The following is a 17,040-nucleotide window of genomic DNA, read 5'->3' as shown; positions in this document are numbered from 1 at the left end:
CTCTGGTTCTTGCAGTTCCAGCCTCCTTAGAATTATAGAATAATACATTATCGAAGCAGACTATTTAGTTCATTGTATCTTTGCAGGCTCCTTGAAAGGGCCCCATCAGTAACTGTCATGCCAGGCCTTGAGGACCATAATCTCCCCCCTAAAAGCAAGTGACTGCCATGTGCATTAATGCTAAATGTTTAGTTAACCTTCCCATTTTGACCATACTCAGATCTGGTTAGCATATGTGAATCAATTAGTGTACATCCTCTATTATTGCATTATCAAAGTTAGTTTGCTAATTTGTTACTTCATAAGTCAAAGGAGACAATAAATGAGGTTTTAATTATGTGGTACAATAAAATCCAAAATAGACGTCATGTAAGATGCAAAAAACATTTTACAAGACCACTCAATCCTGTGTAAAAGAAAAGCAACATTCATCCCAACCCACACTTTAGAAATAGAACAAGAGCGTTGTCAGACAGGTAGTTAGAACTGTATTTTAATGGAGATGATTCGTAAAGTTTACAATCATAAAAACATAGACATTTAAGACTGAACTTTATTCTTATAAAATAATTTACAGATTTCCTATGTCCTATATTGCATGTACGATTAGCAGGGCAGCTAGTTTAAGCGGCTTGGGATGATGAAATAAGTTAAATGCGATTCATGCAGTGTAGAGGACAAGAAGCTGACAGTACTTGAGTGTTATCCTGCCACTGTGGATCACTTATATTAATGTCAGGTGTGACAAGGGACTTGCAGTTATGTAATCGCAAAGGCCAGATGCTATCTGAGTACATCAGGCTTAGTCTCTTCAAATAATTACTGAATTATGTAAACATAAATATACAAGTTGATATCTTTCTAAATAGTACAAATACGGGTTGCAACATCTCAGCTGTGTAAGTAGTCAGTCTGTATATTTTCATCTAGTGAAGTAATGTTCATAGTTCAATAATGTTGAGTCTGTACATGGAGACACTAACAAGACCTCCTTGTTTTGACCAGTTTGCTCTGATACTTGACAGAGTGTCCTCCATGTCCTATGACATAAACATCCAGAAGATAAGATTTGCCTGGCTGTAGTCCTCTGATTGTCTCTGTCGTCACTGCTTTCTGTAAGATATGACTATGGAAATATTTGCAGACCACCTTCTCAGACTTCTTTCGTGTGTCTGGTCCAATACATTGGTTCTGCTCTCTTTTCTTCTGCTCTTCACTATAGTTATTCTCCACAAGCTTCTTATAAACACAAAACTTGTTTCGGTCCTGTGTGCCTAGCCATGCCACAGTGACCGAGGAGCACGTGCGGAGCTTGTCAAATACTTTTATGCGTGTGTCTTCTGGTACAGAAGGAAAGGGTTGCTTGTTTGGCCGGTTAGTGGCCAAGATCTTCAGCATTGAAGCGCCTCTCTTACTCCCTTTGAGCCTGATGAGGTACTTGGCTTTTGGTTTTCCTCTTAGCTGGAAGTGACGTACACCTTCCATGTTTTGTGAAAGCTGAAGTTTCCCATCCCTCCTGACTTGGATTTGGACTGCATCCAGACATGAGTGAACATATAGCATCACCTTCTGGTGGGAGGAGACTGGAGCAAACCTTAAGAACTTGACACCTTTTCTTTTGATAAATACGTCAGTCACTTTCCCATCCTTCAGCTCCATTGTCTTCTGCTTAGCCTCTTCCTTAGTCTTTGCAAAGGTTCCCACATAGGCAGTGCTCATATTTGAGTTGGTATTAACTGCAAAAATGTCAAAATAGTATTGTGTGTCTGGTTTCAGGTCTGACACAGTGAAAACGTTTTTGTTGCCAATGCAGATCTGCTGAAGATCCACCTTCCGTGCTCCAGCCATATGTCGTGACAGGCGTGTAGTAACTGGTTTGGCCATAGTCTTTCGTTCTCTGTTAGGGCCACTGTCTGAAGTAAAGCCAAAATAGGCAAAATCAAAAGGACTGAAGTCTAATCCAGGCTTGGGTGCTGCCATAAAGGCATCATCTGCATTTAGTTTTGCTTCCACTGCGCAAAGACTTTTGAAGTTATGCTCCTTATTAATGATCACACAATATTGGATGGGTTGCCTCAGTTGTGAGATGGTGGGGCTTGGTTTCCAGGCCAAAGTGACAGTTGTACGTCCAAGGGAGGTCACATCCACACGTGGGTCATAGGGGAGCTCGGGATAAGGCTGATCTGAATCAGGAGTGGTGGTTGCATAAACTTTGAAATTTGTATCTTTTTCTGTTGAAATCAGTTCCAAACGGTACAAACCAGAGGGTGAATTAGATGCTAGGTATGATTCAACATCATTACCTTTATAAGAATACAAATCGGTGCCAAGTTCATTCAGTACTTGCTGTCTTTGCTTTTGCTGCTCCAGTGGTTCTGGTTCTCCTGAGATGACAAATATTGAATTAGTATAAACCTCCTGGTAACGCTTGTCCATCACAATATATGCATGCATGAAAGAGTTTGCAAGTCATTCACAAAGGCTTTATCTCATAGGTTATTTATCTTAACATAGTTTGTGCAAATATGCTATGAAAAGGCAATGTGTGCAAACAACACTGACAACACACTAAGAGTAATGTCATGGCTACAAAGGACTTTGGAATATTCTGAGGATTCGTCAACCAATATGTTATTAGAAATGTTTTCTTCTTTCCCTGTATGTTTGGTCCCTTGAATGGCAGTGGACTAAAACATACTTACCTTTTGACAGAAATGTTTTCCTCACTTAGGTACATTCATATCTGACCTCCTGCTGCACTGCTGAGTTCGTACCTGTTTTTTTACCAGCCATGTAGAGGGGACCAATTCATTTAATATAGATCAATGTTTTAACTCGACTCCCTTCCAAATAGTGTTTTAGTCATTAAATAGCAAAGGAGGCAAAATGCATACAAGAAAGGATATTGCAATACTTTACTCATTCTCTCCTACAGGCATTTCATGGTAAAAGTCTTAATTTTTGGTTTAAAATTTATGTACTCTTCATTTTGCGGGTGAAAATAAATTGGAAAAATTTACTTCCCCTTAGCATGAATGGAATTACGCCACCCTATTCCCATTCTGCAGTCATTAGATCATTGTTTCTGCTACTTCTATTTGCCTATGCCTAAAAAATCTGAGTAAGTGGATCCATTTACTGTTGGGGATGCAATTTGTAGGTTGTCTGTTCAAAATCACCTCAACCCCAATTTGCACTAAAAGGTTGTTGGAGGCACACATTTCAATGCACAATCGCTTGTGTTTGATCTCTTCCAAAAATATTGAGGTTGCAAAATTGGAAGTTCACCTGCCTGCAGGCAAACTCAGCATTGGAGCTGTTTGAAATTCCTGTGGCTCAAACAGCCTTTTGATCTGTCAGCAAGTTCGGGACATTTGCATTCAAACAGAAGTCGAGTTCAACTTCTTGTGTGAATTTCTCCTCAAAAGGTTCCAGTGAGCATATATATTTCTAAATCCCATTATTTATTTCAGCTCGTGTATGGAAGCCAGTGATTTTACTGAACATTACGTATCCCAAAGTCTTTACAAATGTTTATATTTCGTGTGTGTGTGTGTGTGCGTGTGTGTGTGTGTGTGTGTGTGTGTGTGTGTGTGTGTGTGTGTCTGTCTGTCTGTCCCGTCTGTCTGTCTGTCTGTTCATGCCTTCATGTGGAGGTACTTTTCATAAATTTGCTTTGAATTCAAATGAAATTTGTCATGTAGTAGAATATCCCAAATTGATTATACTTTTTGTCCAGTGGTTTATATTCTGATCCAAGAATGAAATGCTGCTAAATGAAAAAATCATCGGACTGATTTATATCTATAATAAGCCATCTCAACTCTATACCTTGTGAAATTATGTACACATGAGAGTTCCTTATTTTATTCAAGGATATATTACTTTGAACTCTATTCACCTCCTTTGGAATCTCTTGTGTCTTGTATGAAATCAAATACAATTAGATTCTGCAATTAGATTGTTTTCTCATTATTGTCTTACCAGAACCTTCTCCACTCGACTCCTCAGGAAGTTCTTGAAGAGTTAGTTTCCATTCTAAGGGGGCATCACATGGTGTTATGGTAATTGACAAGGGTGTGTTATCTTCCTCAACCACAAAGTAGTATCTACAAGCAGAAAGAAAGAGCAGTTAATGTCATTCATTAATTTCTTTATATCTTAAAACATTCAGAAGGTTGATTTTACTAATATGCACTATTTTTGGTTGGAAATGGATATGGTAACAATAGTAGAAGTTTATTGTAAATAGAAAACAAAGACATTTACTGTGTTAATTGTATTCTGCAGAAACAATTTTCTACTACAAGAACCTGCAGTGAGTAGGATGTCCAATGCAGGATAAAATATTCTTCTGCACTTCCATTTGCTCTGTAACTCCTATTAGCTTCAATAAAATGTTTTCTGCAGATTGCTGAGCATACAAAGCAGGCCAAAGGCTGAATTTTTGACAATTATACATTTTGATAATGTGGTGGATTTCCATGTTGCTATGTTTTTGTTTGACAATGCTTTTGTGAGGCACTTTTGTTGCATTTAAAGTCTAAGCTGTACTTTTAAATGCTGCTGTTGCAATGACGACTAGAATGCTCAAGTCACAATGCATGACTCGTGTTATCTATCGAGCTCATGTGCCCTTTTCTATTGGATAAGTGTAAACATGGCATGAAGAATCTAAGAGAAGCCTTTAGGTTCCGTGCCTCTCCTAATTTTGCCAAGTGGAGCAAACCCTAATTAAGAGCACAGACAGGACAATGGGAATTAAACATAAGACTACAGTTAGTGTGTTAAGAAATAAAAGCAGAAGATGCTGAAAATAATCTGCAAGTAAGGCAGCATCTGTGGAGAGAAAAACAGTTAAAATTTCAAGTCATCGACCTTCGTCAGAACTATAAAAGTGAGAAAATAAATGTGTTTTAAGTTGGAGAGTCAGGGGGAGCAGGTGGCATGCAGGGAATATATGGACTGCCTGTGATAGATTGGAGACGCAAGATCGTCCAAGTGATACAATGCTTTTGAAGAATAAGGCAATTGGAAATAGAAATAAATCAAAAGAATATGCTGGAAATATGTGATGCAGAACACAGCAATAACTGAAAATCTGAAAGAATAGGTAATGCCTGGAATACCCAATAGATCAGGCAGCATATGTGGAGAAATAAAAGCTGAATTAATCGCAGTCCATTAGAACTGGTCAGTTCTGATACAAGCAGGAAAGGCTGGTTATCTGAAATTGTTGAGTTTAGTATTGACCTGAGAGCTGCAAAGTGCCTAGTTTTTCAGTAATATCGGAACTATACAAATTGTCATGGTTATCGTTTACATTACTGTTATGAAAATGGGTGGCACGTTTTAATTGTGTGTTCAGCACTTTAACCACATTCATTTGTGTGATGAGCTTTTGAAGATTTTTGTGGGATTTTAACCTATGTGTTTGGCTTGAGTAAGGTACATTTACCGCACTTTGAGACAAGGTAGGCATTGCAGTTGTGATGTGTATTCTAATCGTGTAATTTTATTAATAACTGAATAACAGAGTAGAAGGAAAAGCTATTTAGAGTGTAACATTTGGAATTTAATCCATTCTCAATTCAGACAAACAAATTTTAGGTAGTAAATTAAGATCAAAAGGAAAACTATAGATTTTGTAAAGTGGAAATATAATCTGGACCCATTGTGAAATTTTCCAACTTTAGGGAACTCATTTTCTCTTAACTGAGCATTTCTGCTGTAAGTCATCCATCTGTGACTTTGGCTCAGTTTTTTCTCTCTGCATTGGTACAGCCTGACTTGCTGGGCATGACCCACAGCCCTGCTATTAGCAACAGATAACACAAACAAAAAAAACATAATCACCTTCTAACTGCTCCATTAACCTATTTTACCTGGCTTCACCCTGCAAGATGATATTCCTTTTGTCCTATCCATCCCTGCCACCTTCTCTTTATCTCTTTCCCAGTTCTAACAAAGGGCCTCTGACCTGAAATGTTAACTCTGTTCCTCTTTTCACAGATGCTGTCTGACCTGCTGAGTGTTTCTGGTACCTTCTGTTTTTATTTCAATTTTTTTAAACAGTAATTGATGTTTAGTTTTATAGATGGGATAAAATAATCAATTACTTCTCTGGAACAGTAGTTGTCATTTATGAATAGTCAGGATTGTAATGGTGCAGAGTTAACTTCAGAAGTTCTTTAGTGGGCTGAATCTTGCTGGTAAACAATTATAGTTCGATGGTGAACTGCCAACATTCCTTCACACAATAAGTTCAGAGGTCAACTTGTACCTCTGAATGCAGAAGTTCTTAAATTACAGACAGATTCATGACAACCAGTCTGTTGGTACTCCACATGAATTCATGAGGCAGGGAGCAAACTTACTCAGATTCCCCAGCACCAATCCTGGGGATCCTGTTCATGGATTCTGTGCCAGATCCAAACCAGATAAGTACAGGGCTACTGGGGACTGGAGTAGCAAGTCTGACCAGGTCTCACTTGGCAAAATCTGAGCTATTATGTTGCAATCATGTTAATATCAGGAGCTATTTAATTAGAAATTAGGTGATAATGAATCATTTCTGAGTACTTTACTTATTGTGGCCGCCAACTGGAAGAGCAAATTGTGAATTTGGGATCTTGCTAGACATTACAATATGACACTGGTTTATAAAAGGAAGCACATGGTCCAAAGGGTATTATAACCGAGAATGGATAAAGCAGTTTGCAAAGCTGGACAGATTGTGAGCTCTTAGTCTTTACAGGATCTCAATTCTGTGATGTTATACTTTTGAGTTCCTTCAGTTCCTATCTCCAAATCATGAAATAAATTACCTTTTAGGTGCATCCCTGAACAGATAACTGCTGATCTCAGCTCCATCTGGGATGATGGATGAATCATGGAAAAGAGACTTGTCTCGAAGCTGCATCTGGAAGAGCTCTTCATCTCTAGTGGGTAGCTTCTGTGTCCCGGAGTTAGTTGCTAATAGTAGCAGTGATATCACTGCCCAGAATATGGTTAACATTATCCTAAAGCAAAAACAGGACAATTATCAGAGAGATATTAACATTTATTTAAAGAAACCATGCAACATAATGATCTCATTTCTGATTAACTTGAAAGTACTGCTATTTCCAGGAGATGAATTAAGTCATTCAATTCAAGGAACAAGACTAGCCTTTTATTTTACTTATGATTATTCCATATACAAGCAAGGGACTGCTATTTTAGAGTTGCAAATGATTTAATAAGATGATGGTATCACAACATATTTAGAAATTGTTATCTTGAAATAAGTACAATTTGTATACATCTTCATCCTCTTTTCTTTCGCCCCCATCTTACACTATTATTTATTTGGTTAAGTGTTGGACCAAAAATATATATAAAGTCTTCCTGCGGAAATTGTCCCTGTATCAGATTCTCATAGGATGAACAATATGAAGTTGCATCATTCAAAATATTAATTAGTCTCCTTTAATTAAAAAAGATGGATTTCATCTGTATCAATTATCCATAAATACATGAGTGATTCTTTGAATCTTGGATTTTTTTTTAAATAACCAGCTTCCCCAATAGATAAGTTGGAAAATTCATCTCCTAGTATGAAATTAAACCATTTGGATAAGGAAAATTCCCAAAATGCAACAGGAAGGTTTCCCAATTATCCTTAGATGTACTGCATGAAGGAGGTGCAAAACAAATTGTTATTCAATGATCCCTGCTACTAGGGGACATGAAGATTGGATTCAGCTATATTGTGCCTACAGTCAGAAGAAATACTAAGGCTCAAAGTTTAGACTCCCATCTGAAAAAGGCATGAATATTTAGATGAAGTTGCAGAAGATGCTTAATGCCTTTGAAACACTGATGTGAGTCAGATTTGGAATGTAGAAAACTGATGACAAAATTGTTAGCACCATAATAATGATAGAAAGTTTTTTGTTGCTTCCCTCATGCGCCCCCCACTATAATTATTCAGTCACTCTTTTTCCCAATTTTCAATAATAATTAATATTGTACATGCTCCCTTCTATTCATTCCAAAGTACAAATAACACAATGAGGATGCTTTTTGACTGGACAGGGCAAGCTGAATATTAATTTTCACTAGAATTACAATAGGCCAATAAGGCGCAATGGTAGCTGTCAGGGAGCATTGCCCTCCCTGACCTTTCTGGTTCTACTCCTGCTGCCAAGGAAATTCCTTCCATGATATACAATTAAAAACTTATAATTTTGAGGAGGTTATTACCCAAGGGGTTCATGTATAATTATGCATGCAAGGAATACTCAAGACGGTACGATGGAATATAGATGATAGGTTGGCTCTCATTTCTTCACAAGTGAAAATATTTTTCACTTTATGTCAGGACCACCAGAATGTAATGAAGTTTCCTTAAAAATAACGAGTTTACAAGCACAGTGGGTAATTTGATGCTTCTCAATTCTCAGTAAGGCTTTCATCCAAGAAAACAAGTTGAAAAGCTAAATCTATAACCAACAGGGCAGAATCTAGAGACTGCACCATGACTCCTCCCCCACCACCCTCCTCAATCCCCACCACCTGGTGTCAAAAATTAAGGTTTGATTACTTCCCCACCTTGCATGGATCCATGTCTATGTGCCATTCTATTATAAAAAAGATCCTCACTAAGGTGAAACTTATCGCTCTCAAGTCATCATTCTTAGAGTATGTAGCAAATATTCTGCCACATACAACAAATAAAAGTTGGGGGAAAATGATGCATGCTGGAATTTTTGATGAGCGCTCTCAGCAGGGGACTCCCCACCAGCGGCACAAGGTTAGAAAGTTAATGCATTGTACTTGCAAAGAAATTTTACTTATATAAACAACTTCTAACACAGGTTACAATTAAAAGCAATTACTAAAGGAATTGTATTAATATCTAAAATTTTTAAATATTTTTGACTTATTCCATATCTCTCATGTTTCACATGATATGGAAGGGGGCTATTCAGCCCATCAAGTCTATGCCAGATCTCAGAGCAATCCCATCCGTTCCATTTTCCCACTTATTTCCCTGGAACCTGTCTTCTACCCTACACTAGGGGTAATTTTCAGTAACTAATTAACCTACTAACCAGCACTTTTTGGATGTGGAAGGAAACCAGTGTATTCAGAGGAAACTCATGTGAAAACAGGAAAAACATGCACACAGACAGCACTGGAGGTCAGGATCAAACCCAAGTTTGGACTGCTGTTGGAAATGAACATGTTGAATGTCAATATTGGAATGCAGCTAATTTCCACTGGGATGAGGGGGGATCGAACTCAGGTGAAGTGAAACCGAAAATTGGCAGGTAATGATGTAAAGGAACAATGAGAAATTTTTACAAGTTGTTTTAGTACAAGCTAATTCCCTTGAGAAGGAAAGGGAGGAGAATCAAGGTCAGGATCGTTTGGATGACAACAGATGCAGAAAATATGATGAAACAAAAAAAGTGTGTTCAATCCAGTCATTCTTCGAAAGAAGTATCAGGCCAAATATGGCAAATTGTGAAGAGAGAAGAAAATAACCCAGCAAAGATAACATTCTAACATCATGATGGTATCCATGTACATTGTAATTTTTAAATATAGCATACTTATCAAAATGTAATACCAATTTAACTAGAATTGCTGTGGGAGGGTGTTTCAGGGTTGGTGGATGAAGATTGATTGATCTGGAAACATCTTTTAGAATCTATGCATACATCTTTTATATTGCCTCCAAGTTATTTGTCAGAGTCCGTGGAGAAAAAAAACAAGATAGCGAGATTATACTAAATGTAAATGAACGTGCTTAATCTTTTGCAGATAAGTAGACTGTACTTCTGCCAGGGAATTTTATCCATGGAAGTTAGTCACAAAAATGTGCCCATTTTCACACCCAATCTGTCATAATTACATTAAACTTTCTGCCAAACCATTAAGTTATATACGAATCTAAAACAGGTCATAAATTATCATAAACAATCTGGGCCCAAGGAAGGTGTTAAACTCGCAACACTGTTTTTCATGTACATTTAAGTTTCAATTAATTTAACCATTATTCATGCTTATTGGACACTTAAGTAAAATGGGAAAGTTTTCCAGTTTTTTTTATGTGGCTTATAGTGCTGCTATAGAAGTGGATTGAAAGAAATAGAAAATACAGTACTTAGTAAAAAAATAATTATTTTAGTCTTAAGGCAAAAGTTCAACATTTCAAACAATAAACCAGGAACATATTTTGTTTCCTGCTGTGTCCTTAAAATCCAACTGAATTTTCACGGGACTCAGTACAAGTTAAATTACAGGAAATTCATGTATCAAGTTCTGAAACTTAGTTTTATAGTTAATATTATTGGGATAGATGTGTTTGGTGGAAGGATTGACAGAAGATCAAAAAATATAGCGAAGATTTTAGTACATGGCTCAAAATTTTGTTCTGCCCCCAATTGAATATGACTCTATACAGGAGATTAAAACCCTTATTTCTTCAACCTAATAGTCTACTATATTATTGCAATTTTTTTTCCTATTAGAGCTGCTTGTTTACTAATGTCTGTTGAGAAGACAACTTGCCAATGAAAGACAGGCATCGGGAGCTAGAGTGAACTGATGTGCAGGCAAATCATGCAAAGATGCAAAAACACGGGATTATTGTAGAGGTGATTTTAACTTCCCCAAGTAATGACTGGGACTCCCTTAGTGCCAGGAGCTTAGATGAGGTAAAACTATTTTAGGTGCATACTGGAGGGTTTCTTGAAACAATACATGGATATCCAGCAAGAGATGGGGCCAAACGAGACTTTATATTGGGGAATGAGCCTGGCCAGATGATCAAAGTATCAGTGGGGGAGCATTTTGGGAACAAGGACCAATAATTCCATATGTTTTAATATAGTTATGGACAAGGATAAGACTCATACTTAGGTGAAAGTGCTAAATTTAGGGAAAGCTAATTACAACAGTATTGGATAGGAACTGGAGAAAGTACATTGGGGCAGGATAAATCCACAGCTGATATACTGTATGAGAGTCTTTTAAAGACCAGTTGATTAGAGTTCAGGACCAGCATGTTCCTATTTGATGAAAGAGAGAAATGGTAAGGTTCAGGAGCCTTGGATAGAAGATATTGCAAGTTTAGTCAAAAAGAAAACGGAAGTATATGTAAGGTTTAGGAAGCTGATATCAGACTAGGTTCTTGAGGAATATAAAGGAAGCAGGAAAGAACTAAACCAAGAAATTAGGAGGCTAAAAAACAGCCATGAAACATCCTTGGCAAATAGGATTAAGGCATTTTATATGTATATTAGGAGCAAGAGGGTAGCTGGGGAAAGGATAGGTCCACTCAGGGACAAAGGAGAGAACTTATGCATGTAGCCAGAAGAAGTAAGTGAGATCCTTAGTGAGCACTTTGCACTGGTATTTACAAAAGAGGATGTGGATGATGGTGGACTTATTAGGGATAGTCATGGCTTTCTGCAGGGGAGGATTGATTGAGATTTTTGAGAAAGTGATTAAGATGATTGATGAGGGTAGGCAGTGGATGTTGTCTACATGGACTTTAGTAAATAATTTACAAGGTCCTTCATGGTAAACTAATCCAGAAGATGAAGGCATATGAGATCAATGGAGACTTGATAAACTGGATCCAAACTTGTTTTGGTCATAGAAGACAGAGGGTAATGTTAGAGGGGTATTTTTCTGATGGGAAGTCTGTAACAAGTAGTGTTCCGCAAGGATCAGAGCTGGGACCTCTGTTGTTTGTAATATATATTAATGATTTGGATGAAAACTAAGTAGTCTGATCAGTAAGACCGCAGATGACACAATTTTTTTTTGGAACATAGAACAGTACAGCACAGGAACAGGCTCTTTGTCCCGAGCTGTCTGCACTGACCATGATGGCTATCCAAACTAATCCCATCTGTCCACATCCCTTGATTCCCTGCCCGTTCATGTGTTTGTTTAACTGTCTCTTAAACATTGCTATTGTATCTGCTTCAACCACCTTCCCCTGGCAAGTTGTTGCAGGCACCTACAACTCTCTATAAAAAAGCTTCCTTTTGTAAAGCTGCTTTAAACTTTCCCCCTCTTACCTTAAACCTATGCCTTCTAACATCTGACATTTTCACCTTGGGGAAGGAGACTGAGGAGGTCAAATGCAAGAGGAATGTATACAAGAAATGGCAGGACCCATAGGAGCATTAATGTACAGAGGGATCTTGGGGTGCAAGTCCATAGCTCCCTGAAAGTGGCAACACAGCTGGATATAGTTGTAAAAAAGGTCATGGCATGCTTGCCTTCATCAGTGGGGGCATTAGGTATAAAAGTCAGGAAGTCATGTTGCAGCTGTATAGGTTTCGGTCACATTTGGAGTGGTGTGCGTGGTTCTGGTCACCACACTATAGGAAGGATGTGGAGGCTTTGGAAGAGTAAAAAAAGAGGTTCAGCGGATGTTACCTGGATTAGAGAGTATTAACCATAAGGAAAGGTTGGATAAACTTGGATTTTTTTATCTGGAGCGTCAGAAGCTGAGGGGCGAAATGATGGAAGTATATAAATTATGAGAGGCATAGATCGGGTAGGACAGTCTTTTGCCCAGGGTGGGAAAGGTCAAATATTAAGAGGCATAGGTTTAAGTTGAGAGGGGGAAAGCCTAAAGGAGATTTACAAGGCAAGAATTTTTTTTTACACAGAGTGATAGGGGCCCGAATCTCACTACCAGGGGAGGTGGTAGAATTAGATATGACAACTTTGTTTAAGAGACATTTAGACAGACATATGAACAGGCATGCTATAGAGGGCTACGGACCATGTGCAGGTAGATGGATTAGTTTAATTTGGCATCATGGTTAGTATAGACATGGTGAACTGAAAGGCCAAAGATTTGCTGAATATACTACAAAGATTCAGATATACTTACATCCATTATGTAAACGTATTGTGTTTTTATGTGAAGTAAAAATGTGTCCATATATGTGAAAACAAAAAATGCTTACCTGTCAACCTACAAAGTTAAAAATGCACATCTATATACAAAAACTTGAATGTGTACAAATGCATATAGAGGTGAAGACATAAATATCACATGTACAATAGCGACCATAAGTGGGTGACCATCCGTCCTGTTCTCATCATTCATTACTATCCACAAATCAGACTAACTCAAGCTTTAGGTGTGTTTCTCCTTGGGTTTCATTTGTTTCTTTAATCTCTTGGATTGTCACTTGGAATTGTGTTTTTATTTAACTTTAGAGTTGTTGCAACAGCAATGCTCATGAGGGTGCTAGTAGAATACGGGTAATACATTTAGATCAGGTCTTTTATAATATCAGATTATATCATTGGATGAATTGGGATGACGTTATTGGATCAGTGAAATTACGAGTATCACTTGATCATCCTGGAGGTTTGATTATCTGGTTCGAGTCCCTTTCATTATAAAGGGGCCATGGGAGAGACATGGAAGTGTAAATGGAGAGCAGCAGAGAGGCCTCCCAAGAAGGCCATTGCTTTTGCTTTGAACATTGAACATAGAGCAGCACAGCACAAGAACAGGCCCTTTGGCGCATCGTGTCTGCACCGACCATGATGCCAATCCCACTAATCCCATCTGCCTGAACGTCCCCTGATTCCTGTCTGTTCATGTGTCTATTTAAATGCTTCTTAAATGTTGCTGTTTTATCTGCTTCTACCACCTATTCTGGCAGCACGATCCAGGCACCTACCCCCCTCTATGTCAAAACTTGCGTACACACATCTCCCTTAAACCATCTCCTCTCACCTTAAACCCATGCACTCTACCTCACCTAGAAGCTATACTCTCTGTATTTGACACTTCCTACTTGGGGGGAAAAAGACTGACTATCTACCCTTCCTATGCCTCTCATATTTTATATACTTCCATTATCTGGTCCCTCTGATGCTCTAGTGAAAACAATCCCAAGATGTCCAACCTCTCCTTGTAGCTAGTACACTGCAATCCAGACAACATCCTGATAAATCTCATCTGCACTCGCTCCAAAGCCTCCATATCCTACCTGTATGAGGCAACCAGAAGCGTACAAAATACCTCAAATATGGTCTAACTAAAGTTTCATAGGGCTGCAACATAACTTTCCAACTTTTAACCTCAGTCTCCCTACCGATGAAGACAAGCATGCTATGCACCTTCTTTACCACTTGTGTTGCCACTTTCAGGGAGCTATGGACTCGCAACCCAAGATCCCTCTGTACGTCAATGCTTGTTGAAGTAGCTGCCGAGCGAGATACTGCGTCCAACTCCGCCCGCAGGATGAATCGGCCTCTACCCGCTACGAAAACACCACGCTGGGAGCCAACAAGAGACCACAGCAGCCAACATCAGCGACACGGGGGGCGGAGGGGGTGGGGGACGTGGTGGCAGATGAAGAAATCTCCCAAGTGCTTTTTGGGGTGTTAGTGTTGGGTGGCGCGGCTTCTGGGAACAGGTATGGGCGTGGTTGGGATTCAATTCGTAACTGAGGAGCGATCCCTGAGGCAGGCCAGCCGCAGCGATCAGGATACAGCCTTACCCGTAAGAGAGCGAGTCGCCCGTAGATGGAACAATGGGAACCAAGTGGGTTCGTGAGGTAAAGGAAGAGGGAATGAGATGGGCGGGGGAGAGGGTGGTGTGGTGGTAGCAGAAAGGGATAGGGACCAAAGAAAGTATGGAGACAAGGGTAAAGGGTTAGAAGTAGGGAGACAGGGAGGGTGGCTGTAGGAGGGAAACTGAGGGAAAAGAGTGCATGCACAATGGGTGGTGGAAAGTACGTTTGTGTGCACCGAGTGGGTCTTAGTGGAAACGAGTCATCTTCGATCCCGAGGGACTGCTGAAGAAAATTGAATAACGAATTAAATAGTGCTTTTGCAGATTCCACATTATTAGGCATCAATCGCAACTTTGCTTTGGTCCGGGCAATCATTGCAGAGTACTGTTCTGCTCATTCTCCCACGCTGATTCTCCCACGTCCCGACTCTCTCTTCCGGAAGCCCAATCCGGAAAGCAGAGAGAGAGTTCAGAGACTGCGTCCGTGCAGGCGCAGAGGGTTCAGCGCGCATGAGTCCATGCCAGCGACCATCAGAGAGCGGGGAAGAGAGCTTCGGAGGTTCAGGGGGTCAGCCCGCCTCTCCACAAGGGGCAGTAGGTTGCACCAGGGAGGGAATCGGGCCAAGTGTTGGGACCGTGGCTCCCCGGCCCAGTTGTGAGAGGGAGTGAAGCAGCCGCCACCCACACCGACAGACCATCAGTGCCGATGCCTTCCTGCCAGCTCCCCAGTTTCTTCTGAAGAGTGGCAACTGACAACTGAGGAAGGACAGTAGCTGGTTCTCAACGGGATTCATAACACACTTACTAGAAGCAGGTTAAAATTATTTTTAAAGGTATGTTGTTTAAAATGTCTCCTCCCGAAACGAACATGCCTCGCGACCTTTGCAATGTCATGACGGTAATAAATTATCGATATCACTTTTCCACAGTTTGTTTATCTTTTCCACGATTCAGTCATAGCGTTCCGAATTCACCTGCAACTCAGCTAGAAATCTTAGTAAATAGAATATTGGACTCTACACATACAAGCAACAACTTAATTAACACCTTCGATACAGGAAAACATTCCAAGTCACTTTACATAAGGGCAATAAAACAAAATTCGAGCACAAGAGTTATTCACGATCATCTATGGACTAGCAATGATGATATTAGTACCTGAATATCGAGATTCTAAGAATGGGTAAAATGTCAGACATCGGAACCGTGATAGCGAAGGTAAAGTTCAGATGGTTCGATTACCTACATAAAAACTGGAGGACTAAGCCATGGTGTTACGCTGAAAGGAAACACTTAAAGACCAATCTAAAGAAAGTAGTCTATCTCCACTGATACATTGGAGCATAGGGGGAAAAATCCTTTTTTACACTACAAACTTGGAGCATTTTCTCTTCAGCTAGCTTTTAGAAATGCAACAGAAAGAAATCATGAAACCATCAGTCCCGCCTCCAGTTCAACATCTGATGTCCTGTTTGCAGAGAAACCACCATAAAAATCAAAGTCTCATGTGATCCCAACATTTGTCTCAGTTGAATGTATAACATAGGTTATCATAATCAACAGCAATGGTCAACTCATCATAAACTTGCTCGCCGATGCCCACGATGCCTCCAGACTTGATCGTTTTGATTTCCTGGCTGACTTCCCATTTTGCACCCTCATAAATATGGTCTCAGTCAAAACTCTACTACTTATGTTAAATTGCACCAAATCCCATTCAGCCATCATCGCTATGCTTGCTAACGTATACCGGCTCATGATCCAACAATGCTTTGAGTTTAACATTATCTTTATGCCTTTCACGTTCTTCTCACCGTCTCTGTAAACCTTGATCAGCACTGCAACAATCTCAGACCTCCGTGTTCCTCCAATTCTTCCTCTGACACAGTCCCAGTTTCAATCAATTCACCTTTGGTCGCTGTGCCTCATACTATCTGAGCACTAACTCTGCGATTCCCATCGCGGAATCTTTCTGCTTCTTTACCCCCTTCTTAGGGCCTTTTGAATGTCCGCTCCTTTTAATTACCTCTCTTAACATCCGTGAATATGGTTGTATCAGGGTTACGTTTGAAATGCTAGCAACTGCCTTTGGATAATATCCAGTATTGAGGGCGATATATAAATGTAAATTTTATCTGGAGGTTCACACATAAGCATAAAGGTACAACATCCAATACTTATACTGTGAGAAATGCTTATATAGTGTAACTGTTTGTGTTCCCATGAGAAATTATAGAAAGAAAAGATATTTTGCCATAGTTTGCTCCACGCTGGTCCTGATACCAGGTAATTTATTGCCGCGGCTCCAATGCGTTCGGTTGTAATAGTCATGCGACGGGGAGGGAGAGCGATGGTCGAAGATGAAGTGTGTAATCTCAAAAATCACACTGAGGAGATCTTACTGTGACCTTTAGGAAAACCACGCTAATAGGTCAGCACCCCGGGTGGGACTGGACGCAAATTGCCAGTTGGAATTATACTCTATG

At 39.6% G+C, this 17,040-nt stretch overlaps 1 protein-coding gene across 1 annotated transcript; it reads right to left on the bottom strand.

The window, feature by feature from the left end:
- Positions 1-542: 542 nt before the first annotated feature.
- ndnf (neuron-derived neurotrophic factor) lies at positions 543-7,018 on the bottom strand. Its single transcript, XM_052008839.1, has 3 exons — positions 6,828-7,018; positions 3,985-4,109; positions 543-2,384 (listed from the first exon to the last, which is right to left on the bottom strand). The coding sequence occupies exons 1-3, from the start codon at positions 7,016-7,018 to the stop codon at positions 979-981; spliced, it is 1,722 nt and encodes a 573-aa protein (XP_051864799.1). The 3' UTR covers positions 543-978.
- Positions 7,019-17,040: the final 10,022 nt, after the last annotated feature.

The sequence above is a fragment of the Pristis pectinata genome, chromosome 2 (genome assembly GCF_009764475.1).
Source record: "Pristis pectinata isolate sPriPec2 chromosome 2, sPriPec2.1.pri, whole genome shotgun sequence".
Taxonomy (NCBI): domain Eukaryota; kingdom Metazoa; phylum Chordata; class Chondrichthyes; order Rhinopristiformes; family Pristidae; genus Pristis; species Pristis pectinata.
Note: the sequence above shows the minus strand (reverse complement) of the source record. Positions and strands in the feature narration are given on the sequence as shown.

Excerpts from the sequence above, each read along its gene's own strand:
- ndnf (XM_052008839.1), bottom strand. The coding sequence starts at position 7,018 with ATGTTAACCATATTCTGGGCAGTGATATCACTGCTACTATTAGCAACT. Across the intron at positions 4,110-6,827 it reads TTCAGGGATGCACCTAAAAG|ATACTACTTTGTGGTTGAGG; the intron begins GTAATTTATTTC and ends TTCTGCTTGTAG. Across the intron at positions 2,385-3,984 it reads GTCGAGTGGAGAAGGTTCTG|GAGAACCAGAACCACTGGAG; the intron begins GTAAGACAATAA and ends TTGTCATCTCAG.